The sequence below is a fragment of the Thrips palmi genome, unplaced genomic scaffold (assembly GCF_012932325.1).
Source record: "Thrips palmi isolate BJ-2018 unplaced genomic scaffold, TpBJ-2018v1 HiC_scaffold_18, whole genome shotgun sequence".
Taxonomy (NCBI): Eukaryota; Metazoa; Arthropoda; class Insecta; order Thysanoptera; family Thripidae; genus Thrips; species Thrips palmi.
This window is the reverse complement of record NW_023144627.1, coordinates 7575816-7593288: the sequence shown is the minus strand read 5'-3', so window position 1 is coordinate 7593288 and position 17473 is coordinate 7575816. Positions and strand designations below refer to the sequence as shown.

The following is a 17473-nucleotide window of genomic DNA, read 5'->3' as shown; positions in this document are numbered from 1 at the left end:
GTGGTCCACGGAAGCGCCGGGCCGGGCGGGGCGCAGCTGTCGTCGCTCTGTCTCTCTCACTCTCATGGGGCGTCACTTGCGGGTGCGAGAGACACAGAGCGACGACTCTCGGAATCAATCTACTGGCCGTGGCCCGTGGACCGCACGGCGGCGGTCGCGTATACTGCGTCGCGGTGCTCCACGTCGACTCGGTGTCTTCCGTCTCCGTCGCTCTCGCGGCTAGCGAATGGGGGTGACGGAGGCAGGCGCCGCCCGCACCCCCCGGACTGCCTCCCTCCGCGTTCCACTGGTTCCACTCCGGAGGCGGCCCCAGGCCCCAGGCCCGAGGCTGCGACGCGGCGCGCGTTGATAAGGGCAGCTGCGACCCAGCGGACCAGTGGAGGGTGAAAACGCGCCGGGGTGTCGCGCGGAACGGAAAAAAAGAGCAAAACATCCCCGGAGAGCTATTTTTGGGGGGGAAATTTACCACCGCTGTCTCCGGAGTTTACCGCCTGCGAGCCTACGATGGGGGTGCGTTTTAAGTTTGACGTCCTAGTCAACCAGCAACACGCCCACGCATCGGCACTGTCACCCCGTGCACTGCAGCCCCGGCTGGGCTCAACTGGCTCGACCCACTGAGGCAGGAGCACAGTGGGCCAGAAGACCGGTGGAGGCGGCCAAAACTCTAAACGCGTTTTGAGCTCCCGAGTCGCTAAAAAGGCCTCGAACCGAACATGTGACCCCACATTCCTCGTCGGGAGAGCAATCCATTGGTGGGGTCACACGTTCGGTTCGAGGCACATTTAGCGACTCTGGAGCTCAAAGCGCGTCCAGAGTTTTGGCCGCCTCCACCGGTCTTCTGGCCCACTGTGCAGAGCCAGGCCGCGGAACCTAATCATGGACCAATTTGAAAGCTGGTGAGCGGGAAAACGAGTTTTCCGCGTCCCCGGCCACCGGATGGGACCACCAGGCCACGCCAGGCCACGCCGGGCGGGTCCCACCGCCACCCCTCGCCCCTCATCGCCTTTGAGGCTGGCACCCGCTTCCCCTCCCCCTCCCTTTAGGTCTGACGGACACTCAAGCTTTTCACAGGGTAGACACAGAGTCGATTAACTTGAGAGACGTGTGTGGTATGCTGACGATTGTAGAACCTTGAATCTTCTTATGGAGTTCCAGATTGACAGAGGTTCACACGTGAAAAATACAGTAATGGGTCATCAGAATGTTTTATTTTGCGTTAAGATCACATTTACGTAAGTTTGTGTATGCATAAACAAAGTCTAACATTTACCATGAGATTGGTTGTTTTTACATGTCTATGGGTCATGGTCATGATTGCCATCCCAACAGCATATTTTCATGAAATCAAATGCAAAACCATTGCATTACAAGTTGCATCACACCACGATCACACAGAAATTTCCATTAATTTTACATAACATCTACCATCACAACACGAATCAATGCCAAAATTTTCCGTGATTAAGGACACAAAGTGCAGAGACAGTAAATGTTGCAAGCTTTTCTTAAAAACAAAGAAAATTAAAATTTGCCTTTTAATGGTTAAGCAAAGTGCCTTTGAAAAATGTTTCTGTAAAATAATACTATCAAAACTTCTTCCTAATAAATAGCTTACTGACACATCCAACAATGCCATGCTCACAGTTTATGTTAAGCATCTTGCCTAGATAAATAAAAATAAATAACAACTAGTAGTTTAAACTCATGCTGTCATCAACATTAATTTTTAAAAGTTTCAATTATTAATACAGTACTTCTTAAAGTATAAACAAACAATGCCAATCACACTTAGAATAAGTAAGGCATTTTCAATGGAATATAAGAATTAGTAAACAAAACAGAAAAAGTAAGTTAAAGTTTGTTTACATGTTTGTTGTAAATGATTTAGATTTAAAAACTTTATTGTTGTTATTAAGTGTTCAGTCTTATCTGCTTCGTTACAAAGAGGTCCCAAAGAAAGAACATTAAAATGCAACCAGCGATACACTTTGTTAAAATTAACTTTACATCTTCGACTAGGACAATTGCATTTCAAGTGAAATCCAATTGCAAACCTTGTTTGAGGTCACTTACAAGGCATACTTCACAAGAAAAAAGTCTTCACTTGAAACCAAATAGAATATCAGTAGATTGAATATGTGTGGCTCACTGCAAGATGAGAAACGTAACAAAACCACATTTGCACACACTATCAGTCTATAAAGGAAGCAAATGTTAATGATGCAATATCACAAATTTTGTTGACACAAAGCTTTTGTTGTTGTGTCATATGACCAGGTCTGATGATACTATTCCAATTCCATTCATTCTATTGAAGAGCTGAAGCCGAAGTAGAACACTTCCAGCCAGCTTCACAACCTATTATGATTATTTGGCAACAACAAAAGAACAATGATGTCAAGTTTGAAAAAATACTTCAAAGGTAGCATCATTCAAACTATGAACAACACTTAATGGCCCCTCCTACAGACACTTAACAAGAAAACAATGTGATCTGAACCACATTCAACATGTAATCAAGTTTCAAAGTTATGTTAAAGGTCACATTCAATAAATTATCTCCACAATCAATAACAATGTCACAATCGGATAAGTGAAATCACAGTCAAGTCAAAACTAATAGAGTTTTGGTGTTAAAGAAAAAGGCATATAGAATCCAGAGCAGACTATAGCTTGCCATACCGTGCTCTGAATTTATCTGAAGATCCCTTATACTCATTGTAAATTAGTTTAAACAAGAAAAGATGAAATACTACAATAAGAACACCAATTGAAACCCAGAAGAGATTCGGAAGGCCTCCGAGATGATGTCCATGTTTGTGAAGTGCTATGACATGGTGCTCCAAAGCAGGTGCTGAAAATGAAATGCGATACAAAATAAAATTACATAGATGCTACTTACATGATAAACAATAAATTGAAAATCATTATTATGATCAATTGTTACCTTCCACAATTTCCTTGACATGTATGGCATGCCGGAGGTCTTCCATGTGTTGACGATCATAGGTAATGTACAAGATGGCAGTAACAGGCTCTGTTAATTTCACTGGGAATTGAATTCGATCAGGGCTGCATCAAAAAAGAGACATAATGATAATAGGTACAATCATTGCACCCATCATAATATTGCACCTGAAAGGATTTTTCTTACCCAAGCTGGACTGGCTTATCTAAACAGCCACCATCACAAGCATAGTAATTTTTGTCACTGCGGTCAAGAGCAACATAAAGAACAGCGTGGTTGTCCTCCTGGACAACAACGCTGATGTTGACGTGAGAGGAATTTCCATAGCTGAGTCGTCTGAGCACATATGCAAATAGACTTGTAACTAAACAAATAGGGTCCGACTGCACTCTATACCTTAAAAAATACGCACCTGAAATCTAAGTCCCTGTGCAGATCCTTGGGATGGATGTTCAATTCTAAATGCTGGTTACTGAATCGTAGTCCACCAAAGCTTAAGACCATTGCTTGAACTACACCTAAAGCCCCAGCCTTTACAAGATTGTGGCAACCCTAGTTTTAAAAGAGAGAAACAATTAGTAAGTAACTTAAATGGTTAATACAGAAGGGTGAAGAAAAGTTCACGACACGTGCCTGCTTCTCCAGGGTCAGTAGCCATCTAGAAACTACATTATTTACTTCAGACAGAGTCGACAGATCTTTCCACAAATTATCAGCTTGGCTGCAGGACAAGGGATAGACATTATGATAAAAGGCAATAGGTTTCATGCATGCCAGAAGGTACTCATTAATATATCTTAAAAACAATCTTATTGCTCACAGTGTATGATAACTTGAATAACATCCATCTGTATAAGCCAAGCTTTTCATGACTTGAGCTCGGGTTGAAGCATTGGCACTGTCCACATGGTACTGAGAAGGTGTTTGCGAAAGCACATGATACATGGTAGCATTGATGAGGTGGCCATTCACAGCACCAGCTGCTAAAGAGTTGCTGATACTCAAGCCAGTACTCCACAAGTGGTTCCAGACAGCAGAATGATCATGTTTCAAGGATGAAATTGGTTTTAGCAATGCATCCTTCATGGACTGAAAAACAACACAAAGGAGAATTCAAGAACTGAACAATTTAGAAGCTAAATAATAGTATGAACTGAAATAATTCTTCCAATTTTTAACGCAGGTACCTGAATTGCAAGACTCTCCACTGCATTCTTCGATGAGTAATACTCATCAGACGACATAGGTTTTGAATACGCAATAGTGCTCAGCGCAATTATATTAGCATGGCTGCGAGCTTTCACCTGAGATTTAAAATAAAAATAAGCTCTCTCTCAAAAGCGCTATGGGCAACACAAAAAATTAAATAAATGAATGAACCATACCTCGAGTATGGATGGAACAGTGCTTGACACAGCAGCAATGGAAATAAGCCGATCAGAATCAACATTCACAACTCCCTTTGAAACTTGATACTCAGCTTGTCCTCCTGCCTGTTGAAGCCTATGATAAAAAATCACAATTAATTAATTATTTTTAATTGTATGGTCTAAATAAAGATGAATCGCCCATTCCAAATACCTTATTGTGTCAGATGAAGACAGCCATGAGTTTGGTGGTGATGAATGTAGGACATCGAGGTTCAGGTTAACATCAGAGGGATTTACCACTTTGATTTCTTGCACAAGAAGACCGGGAATGGTGCGATGGGCATAATACTGATACTTGACGTACAATCCCAAGCGCATGCATTGATAGCGATATACTACACCATCCAAGTACCTGAGGTACAAAGTAAAGGAAAAATGTTACATCAGAAACTAACAAAAATTAAATAAATAAAACTTTGAGCGCTGACATATTTGAACTGAGGCAAGTACTCACCGGACCACAGTGGCTTCACTGAATTTGCCAGAGAGAGATACAGTAACAATAGGTCTGATTGGAACCTCCAAAGATAATGTGCGACCATTACGAATCATGATTTTGGCTTCGTAATTTACGGGGAGGCCAAACACTCCATTGCCCACATATGGAAGGTATCCATGCTCATCTTCCATAGGGGGAGAGTGAACAATATTTGCATCATATTCTGAGGCTTCAGAATAAAACGATGTAAGCCTATCCTCCATGCATCTCTCCACAAGATCTGAAATAATTAAAGTGCATACAATATGTGATGGAATATAATATGTGAAGGTGCTTTGAGTATAATTCTTACCGTCAACCACTTCCTGAGGTCTGTAAAACCATCTTGCAACACCTGGTCCAAAATATAGCAAGAGTCCGAAGACGAGGATTGCAAGGAAAAGAGTGCGTTTCCTGAAAACAACGGCATTAAAATAAGAAGAATGAAAACACAACCAAGCAAATCAAAGAACCACTGGAATTAGCTGAGAGGTGCTCACGTTACATGAAGTTCAATATATCTCTTCAGTCTTTTAAATAATTCAAAGCGATCCATTCCTGAAAAAGATAAAAATTGGAATGTCAAAGTTTGGGAGAAGGTTTCATCAGAGATCAAGCAGTCGGAAGATAATCAATGCAGCTACACCAATCTCAAGTAAGAAGAGTTTTATTGATATCACTGCCAGCTCATAGACAACAAGGACTCAGGGAACAGAAAATGCAGACATGGCATAATTTATGAAAGATAAATGTATGAAACCGTTTAGAACTCTGTTAACTTTGTTAATGTCATTTGGCACTTGAAAACAACAAAGGAATACTTACTCGGCATTGAAAAGCTGTTGTAGTACTGTAATGTACTGTTTATTTCCAACTCAGCTGGGTTTTCTCAAAACCCTACAGCACCAGCAGGTGGTGACGAAACAGTGCAGGTTATGCTGCGGGTGTGACAGCACGAAACTCACGAGGTTTCGAGTCACTTGGCGGAGGACCACGCGCAAACGCAAGTCCCTGCTGCGTGCCAAAGATGCCTCGAGACTGTCAGACCGATTTCACGGCGTCCGCACCAACAATAGCCGAGTTTAAGGATTTGTTTACGTTGTGACCGCAGTGGGAGTGATCACAAATCACAAGACAACAAAAACCGGACGGGGGGGGGGGGGGCCTCGCTCGTCCTGTGCATGTATGAAACATTCAGCTAAACGCGCTGAAGTTCGAACGGCCTGAGCGGCCGAGTTTGTTGTCTTGAGAGCCACGTGCGGGCAGCCCTATTTCTACCTCGGTCGAGTCCATTTACGTGCGCAAGCAGATAAGATAGCGCGGATCAGGAATAATCACCCGCAAGCGGCTAATCCCCATACCGCCAGAGTGAAATTTATTCATCAGGTTAATCGGCACTTGGTGTGTCGGGTTGCCGCCTCCCGCAGGCTATATAGCAGGCCCGCAGGAGTCTAGGGTTGCCAACTCCAGTCTGTCCAGCGCGCGCTCCGCCGGACGCGTCGGACCGAACGGAGGCAGCGAGTGCGGGGTCGGCCTCGGCCAAAGGGTAAGCAAATGACTTTGGCAGTGACGTCACGAGCAGTAGTTGACTTACGGTGCAGCGGTGTTCGACTCGCCAGTTTAGTTTCAGTGCGAGTGCGACAAGGACGGCAAGAGGCGGCCGCGAAGACGAAGACGCCGGACAGACCGGCCGCTCCATTCGACTCCATTCGACGTGAGGCTGCCTGAGGCGCGAACGTGAGTCGCACGTGGGCGGCGGGGAAGCACCTGTCGCACAGTAGGCGGTGGAGGCGGCCATAACACTAGACGCGTTTTGAGCTCCAGAGTCGCTAAACGGGACTCGCACCGACCGTGTGACCCCACCAATGGATTCCTCGTTCAGAGAGCAATCCATTGGTGGGGTCACTCGTTCGGTTCGAGTCCCATTTAGCGACTCTGGAGCTCAAAACGCGTCTTTTGACCGCCTCCACCGGTCTTCTGGCCCACTGTGCACCGTGGGGGTTCGCCTGCCACTTTGCTGGGTCTCCTTCCAGATGGACTGGAAGACGGTGGCGGCGCTGCTGGCGGCCTACGGGCTGCTCAAGGAGTTCCGCCCCTCCGAGTCCTTCATCACGCCTTTCTTCACGGGGCCGGACAAGAACTTCACGCCGGAGCGGGGTAAAACCAGTATTTTTATCGGTCGCACCTCTCCAGCTGGCCCTGCTCGGTCCTCTTCCTCGTGTCCGACTGGAAGCGCTACAAGCCCATCGTCGTCCGCGAGCCTCAGCGCCATCGGACCTACAGCATCCCCCGGGGCCATTGGGTGCCCCCCCAAAAGGTGGCATTTGCCAACCTCAGCCTGCACACTAAAAGACTATCTGAGGCTGTGATCTCGTGAAGTTCCTGATGTGGAAACCCCCTTGCGTCTCTGGTACTCTGGTAACTCTTCCGTCCCCTGAGAAAAAAACTGCAAATTGACGGTGCCTTTCGCGTTCCAGTTCATGGAGGTGCTGTACGGGCTGATGTGGGCGGCCGACGTGGCGTACTTCACGTACATGTACGCCAAGGTGGACCGCGCGCACTACGGCACGGTGTCCGCCACGGCCAGGGTGGGCTACCTGCTGGGCCGCTTCGGCAGCGGCCTGCTCAGCCAGCTGGCCGTCAGCCTCAACTTCCTGTCGCTGCAGGGGCTGCAGTTCGTCACACTCGGATGTGAGACGCAGTGGGCCAGAAGCCCAGTGCAAGGGGGCCCATTTGGCATTAAAGCTCCAAAGTCCCAAGGACTCGAACCGAACGTGTTTACCCTACCAATGGTTCCTGTTCGGAGAGCAACCATTGGTGGGTCCCACGAAAGGTTCGAGTCGACTAACGACAGGAGCCAAAACCCCATCCGGGGTTTGCCCCCTCCTCCGGTTCCGGACCCCCGTGCGCCGCAGCCAAACGGGCTCCAACCCGTACCGGCAGAAGTGCCAAAAACGGCGCGCGCTTGTTGCAGCGGCGGTTGTGGCCACCGCGTTCGCCATGGCTCTCCCCGCGGTCTCCACCAGCTTCTACTTCCAGGAAGGCCACGAGGCCGACTCCGGGAACAGACGCTGGGAGTCGAACCCACGGCACGACCCTCGGACGGAGCTGCCCGCCGTCTACGACGCGGTTTGGGGTGCATGAAAGGCCGGACTGCAGGACGCGTTCGGGCGCGCGCAGTGCAAAGGGGGCCGGGTTGGCAACCGGCGGCTGGATGATGGCGCCCGCGACAGAGTGGCTCCGCCAGGAAGACGGTGGGCGGGGGAGACCCCGACGGTTTTGAGCCCGGCGTGCTAAAAGGACGAACAGAAAGTTTTGACCCCGCCAATGGATTCTTCGTTCGGAGAGCAATCCATTGGTGGGGTCACACGTTCGGTTCGAGTCCCATTTAGCGACTCTGGAGCTCTGCACGCGTCTAGAGTTTTGGCCGCCGGCAAATCCACTGTAGCGACGATGGCGGGAACCTCGCCCCAAGTCCAGGCTGCAGCAAGCTGAAGGCGCTGCTCTGATCGCCAGGTTGCCAGCTACTGCCAGATCCTGTGGCAGGACACGATCGACGGCAACAAGAGTGACGAGACACTGTGGAACGGCGCCGTCGAGGCCGCCTACACGCTGCTCGGTACGCAAAGCAGACTGAGAGTCGTTCTCGTCGCTCTGTCTCTCTCGCACCTATGCGGTACGCTCCATGAGTGCGAGAGGGACAGAGCGACGAAAACGACCCTCGGACTAAGTGTGCAGTGCAGAGGCTGAGGATGAGACTTCCTCACCTAAGTTAAGTCAACTGAACCTGAAACGGCTCCTCGACAGGCGCGGGCGCCGTGTGGCTGACCACCAGGAAGACGGACTACTCGGCGTGGGGGGACGCCCTGGTCGGCATGTGGTCGCTGGCGTCCGGGGCCGTGATCGCCCTGGCGGCGGACAGCCGCAGCATGGCCGTGCAGTACGCCGTGTACGTCGCGTTCGGCACCACCTACCACGCCACCATCACCATCGCCAGGTGCGAGCGTCTCTCTCGCGTGCACAGTGGGCCAGAAGACCGGTGGAAGCGGCCGAAACTCTAGACGCGTTTTGAGCTCCAGAGTCGCCAAGCAGGCCTCGAACCGAACGTGTGACCCCACCAATGGATTCCTCGTTCGGAGAGCAATCCATTGGTGGGGTCACACGTTCGGTTAGAGTCCCATTTAGCGACTCTGGAGCTCAAAACGCGTCTAGAGTTTTGGCCCACTCCGCCGGTCTTGGCCGAGGGCCTGGAGCGCCTGCGAGGTAGGCCAGCGACCCGTGCCGCGACACACCGGTGTGAAGACGGCGGCCTACCCTGCCCCTCACAGGGGCGACATGCCACCGTCTCCACACCGGTGTGTTGCAGGACGGGTCGCTGGCCTACCTCGCAGGCGCACTGCAAGTCAACGCAGCAGTTCGGATCACCGCTTGCAGCAAACATTCCCACGATGCACCAGTGTCTGCAGGGTTGTCAATCTCAGTCACGACGCAATATCTGAGCCTTTTTCTCTCGAGAAGTTGCCCAGTGGGCAGGCTGAGGTTGGCAACCATTTCGGCGCCGGTGCATCGAGGGAAATTTTTTTTCGCATACTTTTGTGGCCAAGTGTCAAAGTTCTCGTGCGGGATGAGCAACCAGGGGCGTGGTCTGTGCGCAGCTCGGAGGTGGCCAAGCGGGTGCGCGAGGACGCGCACGCCCTCATCTTCGGCGTCAACACGCTGGGCGCGTACCTGCTGCAGACGGCGCTGACGGTGGCCGTGGCGGGGCAGGGCGGCCTGGAGCTCCCCATCCGCGACCAGTTCGTCATCTACGGCGGCTACTTCCTGGTCATCGGGGCCGCCTTCCTGGCCGTGGCGCTCGCCGGCGTGGTGGCCAGGTGTCGCGGCAGCCGGAGATTAAACGTGTCCTCAGCCTAGCCTTTCAACAGTCAATATCCCCAGAGCTGCCACACAAGCAGGCAAAACTTCCCTCGAGGCACCGCACTGCGCAGTGGGACCGGTGGAGGCGAGCTGGCAAAATCCCGAGCGCGTTTTGAGCTCCAGAGTCGCTAAATGGGGACTCGAACCGAACGTGTGACCCAACCAATGGATTCCTCATCCGGAGAGCAATCCGTTAGTGGGGTCGCTCGTTCGGTTCGAGTCCCATTTAGCGACTCTGGAGCTCAAAACGCGTGCGGGATTTTGGCCACCTCCACCACAGTCTGCCTACTAGACTAGGGAAGTACCCACAGTGCACACGACACCCGAACTCATTCCCTTGCTCAATATGCAATGAATGCAATTGAACACGCACACACACACACACATGCAAGTACTTATACATGCAGGCGACAACTCGGTCGTCTGCATTTCAAATTTCCCGCACTGCGTTGTCGAAAAGAAAACAAATGGAATCCTGCACGCTGATTGGGCGGCTGGCGGTCCGCTCTCTGCACTGTACATCCAGCTTCCGCTTCCGGTCCGGCAGACGATCATTTCAAAACCGAAAATGGCGGGCAACGACGGACCCACCCTAAATTGCGAAACCATTGAAGAATATCAGAAGGATCCGCGCATCGCCTGTAAATATGGTGCCAAATGTTACCAGAAGAACTCGGTTCACATAAACAAATACAAACACCCGCCACATGTAAGTTGCCTGTGCAGTGTTCATGTCCTAACCTCCAACTTTATCTGTCATTAGTATATGATTTGTAACAAAAAAATTAGATTATGGCTTAATGGCTTGTTCCTGTGACGTTAGATTATCCCTTTATTCTTTTACCATGTTCCCTTGTTGTTTCGACAGGTCAAAGACACCAAAGCCACCAAGAGGAGAGGGGCCAAACGTCCCAACAAAGTCGCTCTGCCTCCACAGAGTGACAGCGACGGTCCAGACGACGGCCACGTCTCAGACGCTGCGTCGGGAACCGGGTCCCCGAAGAGGAAGGCTCCCAAGCTGAAAGCAGCCAGTGACAACGAGGAGGACCAGAGCGGTGCAGGGCCATCGCAGGATGCCGCCTCAACAGTCACCGTCGATGTTCATTCATTTGACAGCGAGCCTGAACTGCCACCGTCACCAAGTGACATCAAGCAGAGTATTAAGCAAAAGTTTCTGGTTGAAATGCCTGAAGACTTTTATCTGTTCTGGGACTTTTGTGAATCTGTCAATGGATCCAATCCTGCACGTAAGTACCATGTCTGTTCTCGTGTGATTTACTCCCTCTTTTTTACATTTGTCTGATACAGGTATTTCCACTTTGTGTTCCAGTTGCCTTCAAGGACCTAGGCCTCAGATTAGTTGGGCCATTTGATGTTCTCTCCAGCCATTTTAAACTAGACAGTAGTCAACGTAAACAATCATTATTCTTATTGCATTGGCGATATTACTATGATCCACCAGGATTCCAGGTAGTACTCATCAATTAAACTACAGAAAGAACTTTTATATTTGTTTTCCAAAATTTTATGCCTATTTTCCTTTTTTTTAGACTGTTCTTAAAGGAGATGACACCAAACAGTTCCATATTGGATACTTCAGGGATGATCCAAAATCTATGCCTGCTTTCCTTGCCAGCAATTGTGCTGCAAAGGATGGAGTGTTCACTCAGGTTGCTGAAAATATATTTGGAGCAGTGAAGTGAGTGTGCTTAGAAATAGTGGTTCACCCACCCTAATTTGTATTTGTGCATAATTTTAAAAATTTCCATTTTAGTGCCTATTTGAATGACTTGAAAAAAGCGTCCAATCCATTTCTCCAGTCCAAAATTGCCAGACTTCAAAAGTCTTTACAGGATTATGCGAAAGGGAGTGACATTACCTTGGATACCAAAACTCAGGCTATGAGGTTGAGGGATCGTAAATCAGTGTCAAAAACTTTTAATGGATTGGGCCTTGTGGTTCCCGTTGAGAAGAGGACTGAAATTGGTTACCGGGAATTAATAGAAACAGATGGTATATCTATACATTTCCAAGTAAAGCTTCTTCTCAGTTCTCTTACAAAATATATCATTCAAAAATTTGACACAATTATTTTTTATTGTTGCAGTAAATCTGAAACGAATCTTGAAGAGAATTGCTGAGGCTGAGAGGCAGGATGTGAAAGATAAAGGCCTCGACCAATTGCAGCAAGTGATTACTGCTGCAAACATAGCGAATGATGAATGTGATTTTGGTACCAGTGTAGAACTTGGGCTGGATCTCTTTGCATTTGGCGGACCGGAGTTTGATCAGTCTGCCCTCCAACTTCTTACTACTGGTTATACGCTTCTTGGTCGGCCTGAGTTTGCCAAAATTGCCAGGGTAAGAGTTTATTTGATACATGTGTACTGTCATCTTCCTTAGCAAAAAGGAGGTGAAGATAATTAATAAGGGTGTAATTTTCAGGTTCATATCAACAATAGACAGAAAGGTGTCAAGTTGGACATGTTTTCATCATAACTCTTGGTGCTGTTAAATTTTTTAAATGAAGATCATAATTATCATCTTTTTAATTTACCTGTAATTTATTTTATTTTTCATCTTTTCATTTCTCAAAATAAAGATTTGGTGTGAGAGCCTTTCAGAATTTAGAGTGAGAAGTGCTTGTTTATATTTCCATAATTTGTGGTTAACAATTAACTATTATAAGACTGGTAGTTCAAGGAAACTTCTTGCAAAGATTAGGAAAGACAGCTTTATTTATATCACAGAAAGAACTAAATTGATAACATCCAGAATATGTACATAGATAATAAACCGTTCACTTACAAAGGGCACATGGTTACAGCAATGAATAAAAAAGTCTCTAAGATCAGTAAAAAGAGGATTAGTATTAAAACAAAAATGAATGACTCACTTAACATCTTTCATGTGATAAAGATCTCATAGCACATCAAAATATAATGTCTTTAATTATAATAAAAAATTATTACAACTTCTCTGTGAGCTCTGGCACAGCCTTGAACAGATCTTGGACAAGGCCGTAGTCAGATACCTGGAAGATGGGAGCTTCAGGGTCCTTGTTGATGGCAACAATTGTTTTGGAATCCTTCATGCCAGCAAGATGCTGGATTGCTCCTGAGATGCCAACAGCAATGTACAGTTCCTGAAAAGAATTGAACAAGAGGTCAAAAGATATCTTTTTGTTTTCAAATAGATATTATGATAACTACTTACAGGTGCAACAATTTTGCCAGTTTGGCCCACTTGAAGATCGTTGGACACAAATCCAGCATCAACTGCAGCACGAGAAGCTCCAACAGCGGCATTCAACTTGTCAGCAAGCGCATAAAGAATCTTGAAGTTTTCTCCTGACTTCATGCCACGTCCTACGAACAGAAACATTTATGTTATTTCCTATGGAAAATAGACACAGTGATCTATGAATTGAACACAGAACCCACAATAAGCCTCACCTCCACTGACAACTACTTTAGCGCCAGCCAATGCAGGGCGGTCACTCTTTGCAAGCTCTTGGCCAACGAATTCACTTGAAGCTGAATTGAATGAACCAGAGGGGGCCTGATCGATCTTGCCACTTCCACCTTCTTCAGTGACAGGAGCAAAACTGGTTGGCCGAATTGTCACCACCTTGACAGCATCCTTTGACTTTAGGGTCATGATAGCATTGCCTGCAAAATCAAGGAAATAAAAGCGATTGGCCTTGAAATTCAACACAGAGAAATCATTCAGACCACTAACCTGCATAAATGGTTCTCACAAAAGTGTCAGCATCTTTGATCCCAGTCACATCAGAAACAGGAGAAACATCAAGCTTGGCAGCAACACGAGGCAAAAGCGCCTTGCCCTGAGCTGAGGCACCCGCAAGAATGTGGCTGAATTTGAGGTCGTTCTGTACTTTCACAACAAGCGATGTCATGCTTTCGGGAAGGAATCCCTTGAAGGCATCGCCTTCAGCGACAAGAACCCGAGTGACACCTTTCAGCTTGCTTACTTTCTCAGCCACCTGTTGACACCAATTAAAATATTATCAGGTAAGTGACAAAAAAAAAATCTTGAGAAATCTTGTTCCAATACTTACAGATCCACACTTGGTTCCAGCCACAAGCACCGAGACTTCTCCACCGAGCTGAGAGGCAGCGGCTAAGGCATTCTGCGTAACCGGAGCAAGAGCCTCGTTGTTGTGCTCTGCAACCACCAGAGTGCTGGCATTGTTGCGTCCAGGCCCAGTGATCTGCAACGTACCAAACTGCAGTCAAGCACACCAGCACATCACAAACAATGATTGACGTCAAAGAATTAGTGAACACTGTTGCTTGAGGACAACAGTTGGGATCAACTAAATCAAACGGGACAAGAATCTCAGAGCCTACAAACACCGGGTTTTAATCTTTTTTCACATTGCAACACTGGACTTCGGCCACTGGTACAGTTGTTTATTAGGACTAGTCTAGACCATTCATTACATCACAGAATAACACATCATCTCCTCACCTGGGCGAGCTGGGACAGCCTCCTGGTGCACTTGAACATTTTGAGCGAGTTTAGCGAAGATTCGGCAACTGTCGAAGTGTCCTTGAGAAACTGTTGCTTGATAAAGCCGACGGTTCCTCTGGCAAACAACAGCAACAGACTGAGCGGCGAAAACTGTCGGGTCGGAGTGAACCTCGAACCCCAACCTCAACGTCACGACGTCAATTGGCGACGTTTTCATATCGCAGACGGGTTGTTTCCGGTATGAGAGTTTCTTCGGCCTGGCCCCTGTGAGGTAGGCAAGCCAGGGACAGGCGTGTGCGAGGAGTAGCCTACCCGCACGGCGTTCGCACGCACAGTGCAAAATGTTGCTGAAACTGCACAGTGCAGTAACTGTGCGGGAAAATTCGAGAAATGAATACGGCACGCTGTCGCCAGGAGTTCTTACTCTTCAAATGGATGGCATTGAAATGAAAGACCGACTTGTGCAAGTTTTAATAATTTTTATTCGATTTTTCTTTTTTTAAGTTTTTAGATAAAGTGCCTCGTCGGGTGTGTTTTTGATGGCTACGTCGGCGATCGTCTGCTGGAGCGCGGCCAAAGCCAAGACCGGGGCTTCCCCGCCGGAGACACACTGGCACACTGGCATCAGTGCTCGTAGACGCGCACGTAGTCCACCTGCAGCGCGGCCTTCTCGCCGTGCCAGGTCGGGTACCACAGGTCCTTCTTCTCCCAGAACTGGCGCATGCCCCGGCCGGAGCTCAGCGTGTAGGGCCGCGGGTACGGCGAGTTCTGGAGGTCGTCGCTGAAGAAGGTGCCGCCGACGGCCACGTTCAGGATGATGTAGAACTGCAACGAGTGGAAGGACGGGCGTGAGCTGGGGGCTGCGGCCGGCGGGGAAGTACCAGCACACAGTGGGCCAGAGGACCGGTGGAGGCGGCCAGAACTCTAGACGCGTTTTGAGCGGTTTTGAGCGGTTTTGAGCTCCAGAGTCGCTAAATGGGACTCGAACCGAACGTGTGACCCCACCAATGGATTCCTCGTTCGGAGAGCAATCCATTGGTGGGGTCACACGTTCGGTTCGAGTCCCATTTAGCGGCTCTGGAGCTCAAAACGCGTCTAGAATATCGGACGCCTCCACCGGGGCGCTGGGGCGTTTGGGAGGCTCACCTCCTGGTCGAAGGGCGCCATGTCGTTGCCGTCCTTCCAGATGTTGTCGCCCTCGAACTCGCCCAGCTTCCAGAAGCCTCCCTTGGGGCGGGGCACCTCGCCGTACTGCTTGCCGTCCAGCAGGAAGCGGAAGCCCTTCTCGCTCCACTCCAGCGAGTACACGTGGAAGTCGTTGGCCAGCGTCTCGTTGTCCCCCATGAAGCTGTAGGCAAGGCGTGGGTTCAAACACTGGTGCACCCTCCTTTTTTTCTAATCAGGGTTGCAATGACGGCCAAGGCAAAACTTCCCCCGACGCACCAGTATCGAAAGGGTTGCCAAGCTCAACCTGCCTACTAGGCAACTTCTTAACATCGAAGCTAAGATGTCGCCTTGTAGGCAGGCTGAGGTCGGCAACCCACAGTGGGCCAGAAGACCGGTGGAGGCGGCCAAAACTCGAGACGCGTTTTGAGCTATAGTCGCTGAACAGGACTCGAATCGAACGTGTGACCCCACCAATGGATTCCTCGTTCGGAGAGCAATCCAGGTGGGGTCACACGTTCGGTTAGTGCCCCGTTTAGCGACTCTGGAGCTCAAAACGCGTCTAGAATTTTTGCCGCCCTCCGGTTTTCTGGCCCACTGTGCAACCCTTTCGACACCTGGTCGGTGGCAGCACTGGGCGCGTACTTGTCGACGTGCGCCTTGTCGTAGCGGTTCCTGTTCCAGGCGGGCCCGAAGTGCAGCGTGGAGCTGGTGGTCTGGAAGCCCCGGTAGCGGCCCTTGCTGTCCTTGAGGTTGGCGTTGCCCCTGCTTTCCATGAGGTCGATCTCGCCACTGCGCGGCCAGCCGCCGTACTTGTCCTTCTGCGGCATCAGCCACATGGCTGCCAACAACACGGTCAGTAAGCCTCCTCTGAAACCGCCTCAAAATCACCAACAGTAAACAACATCTGACTACACCGGCACCGGTGTTTTTCCCATCTTATGATTTTTTCTTGCGTTGTTTTTAACATGGTTTCAATCACTGCCTGAGCATTTTTTTTTTCATTTTTTCCCTCAGTCGTTTTGCTGACTTACCCGGCCAAATCCAGTCGCCGCGCGGCAGGCGGGCGCGAATGTCGCATCGTCCGTACTTGAAGCTGAACTTGCCCGAGGTGGACAGGCGCGCCGACTGGATCGGAAGCACTATTTCTTCTCCAGATTGGCTAAGACGCAAACCAAAACAACTAATATTGTTTACGATTCCCAAAGTTAGACTCTCAGTGCGGGACCGATGACCACTCACGAGACACAGGGCTCCATGTTGCAGCCGGGGTACGTCAGGTTGCCGTGCTGCACCAGGTCCTCGCCGAACTCGTCCGCGGTCAGAGTGGGCCGGATGTACAGGATGCCATCTCGGACGTAGCTGCGGAACAAGTCGTGGGTTCAAACACGCACCGGCAAAAAAAAGTCCGCAAAATTCCCGATTTTGGCCAGATTTTCTGCCATCTATCCCTTTTAGCCACTGCCACGGGCCAAAATGTCCCGTATCGACCAGAGTCGAAAGGGTTGCCAACCTCCGCCTGCCCACTAGGCAACTGCTCGACGGCGAGGCCGAGATGTTGCCTAGTAAGCAGGCTGAGGTTGGCAACCCTTTCGGCACTGGTGCGTGGCGTTGGCAGTGTGCTTGACGGCGGAGCCATGCGGTGCCCACCTGTTCTTGCGGTCGTTACGGTAGAACTGGAACTCCTGGTTGCCGCCGCGCCACGCGCTGATCTGGTGGACCCACTTGCCCTCGTCCAGGGTGTCGAACTCGTCGGCGAAGACGAGCTTCTCGGCCTTCTTGTCGGCGAGGGCCGGCGCGGCGAGGGCCAGCGCGGCCAGCAAGACGGTGGTGATGGCCATGCTCGGGGTGTTCCGGGCGCTCTGCCGGTCGCCGGCGGGGGCAGCCTTTTATATGGACGCGGGGCGCGGCGCGGCAGGGCTGGGCAGGGCTGGGCAGGGCGCGGCTCAACTCGTGGCGTTCCCTCCGCGCGCCAAAAGCGTCCAGCGCGAACTGAAGTCACGCCGCGGACCGGTCTGG

The 17473-nt window shown here is 49.7% G+C and overlaps 5 protein-coding genes across 5 annotated transcripts; 2 read left to right on the top strand and 3 right to left on the bottom strand.

Moving 5' to 3' along the window:
• Positions 1-1188: 1188 nt before the first annotated feature.
• On the bottom strand, positions 1189-6035 carry LOC117645017 (uncharacterized protein KIAA2013 homolog). Its single transcript, XM_034384890.1, has 13 exons — positions 5702-6035; positions 5377-5434; positions 5190-5290; positions 4853-5117; positions 4550-4750; positions 4354-4471; positions 4156-4272; positions 3789-4057; positions 3602-3689; positions 3381-3520; positions 3155-3304; positions 2948-3072; positions 1189-2854 (listed from the first exon to the last, which is right to left on the bottom strand). Exons 1-13 carry the CDS (start codon positions 5706-5708, stop codon positions 2667-2669), a joined length of 1827 nt encoding a protein of 608 aa, XP_034240781.1. The 5' UTR covers positions 5709-6035; the 3' UTR covers positions 1189-2666.
• Positions 6036-6909: 874 nt separating this feature from the next.
• Positions 6910-9790, top strand: LOC117644666 (thiamine transporter 1-like). The gene is made up of 7 exons (XM_034384277.1): positions 6910-6977; positions 7070-7241; positions 7354-7567; positions 7851-8005; positions 8393-8495; positions 8684-8873; positions 9532-9790. Exons 1-7 carry the CDS (start codon positions 6910-6912, stop codon positions 9788-9790), a joined length of 1161 nt encoding a protein of 386 aa, XP_034240168.1.
• Positions 9791-10310: 520 nt separating this feature from the next.
• Positions 10311-12425, top strand: LOC117644860 (histone PARylation factor 1). The gene is made up of 7 exons (XM_034384523.1): positions 10311-10502; positions 10662-11040; positions 11124-11263; positions 11344-11492; positions 11568-11806; positions 11901-12154; positions 12239-12425. Exons 1-7 carry the CDS (start codon positions 10362-10364, stop codon positions 12290-12292), a joined length of 1356 nt encoding a protein of 451 aa, XP_034240414.1. The 5' UTR covers positions 10311-10361; the 3' UTR covers positions 12293-12425.
• Positions 12426-12513: 88 nt separating this feature from the next.
• On the bottom strand, positions 12514-14493 carry LOC117644863 (electron transfer flavoprotein subunit alpha, mitochondrial). Its single transcript, XM_034384525.1, has 6 exons — positions 14288-14493; positions 13875-14027; positions 13535-13799; positions 13249-13464; positions 13010-13161; positions 12514-12938 (listed from the first exon to the last, which is right to left on the bottom strand). Exons 1-6 carry the CDS (start codon positions 14324-14326, stop codon positions 12762-12764), a joined length of 1002 nt encoding a protein of 333 aa, XP_034240416.1. The 5' UTR covers positions 14327-14493; the 3' UTR covers positions 12514-12761.
• Positions 14494-14749: 256 nt separating this feature from the next.
• LOC117644861 (beta-1,3-glucan-binding protein-like) lies at positions 14750-17346 on the bottom strand. Its single transcript, XM_034384524.1, has 6 exons — positions 17105-17346; positions 16697-16816; positions 16489-16616; positions 16100-16295; positions 15437-15638; positions 14750-15115 (listed from the first exon to the last, which is right to left on the bottom strand). Exons 1-6 carry the CDS (start codon positions 17293-17295, stop codon positions 14915-14917), a joined length of 1038 nt encoding a protein of 345 aa, XP_034240415.1. The 5' UTR covers positions 17296-17346; the 3' UTR covers positions 14750-14914.
• Between the last annotated feature and the right edge of the window lie 127 nt (positions 17347-17473).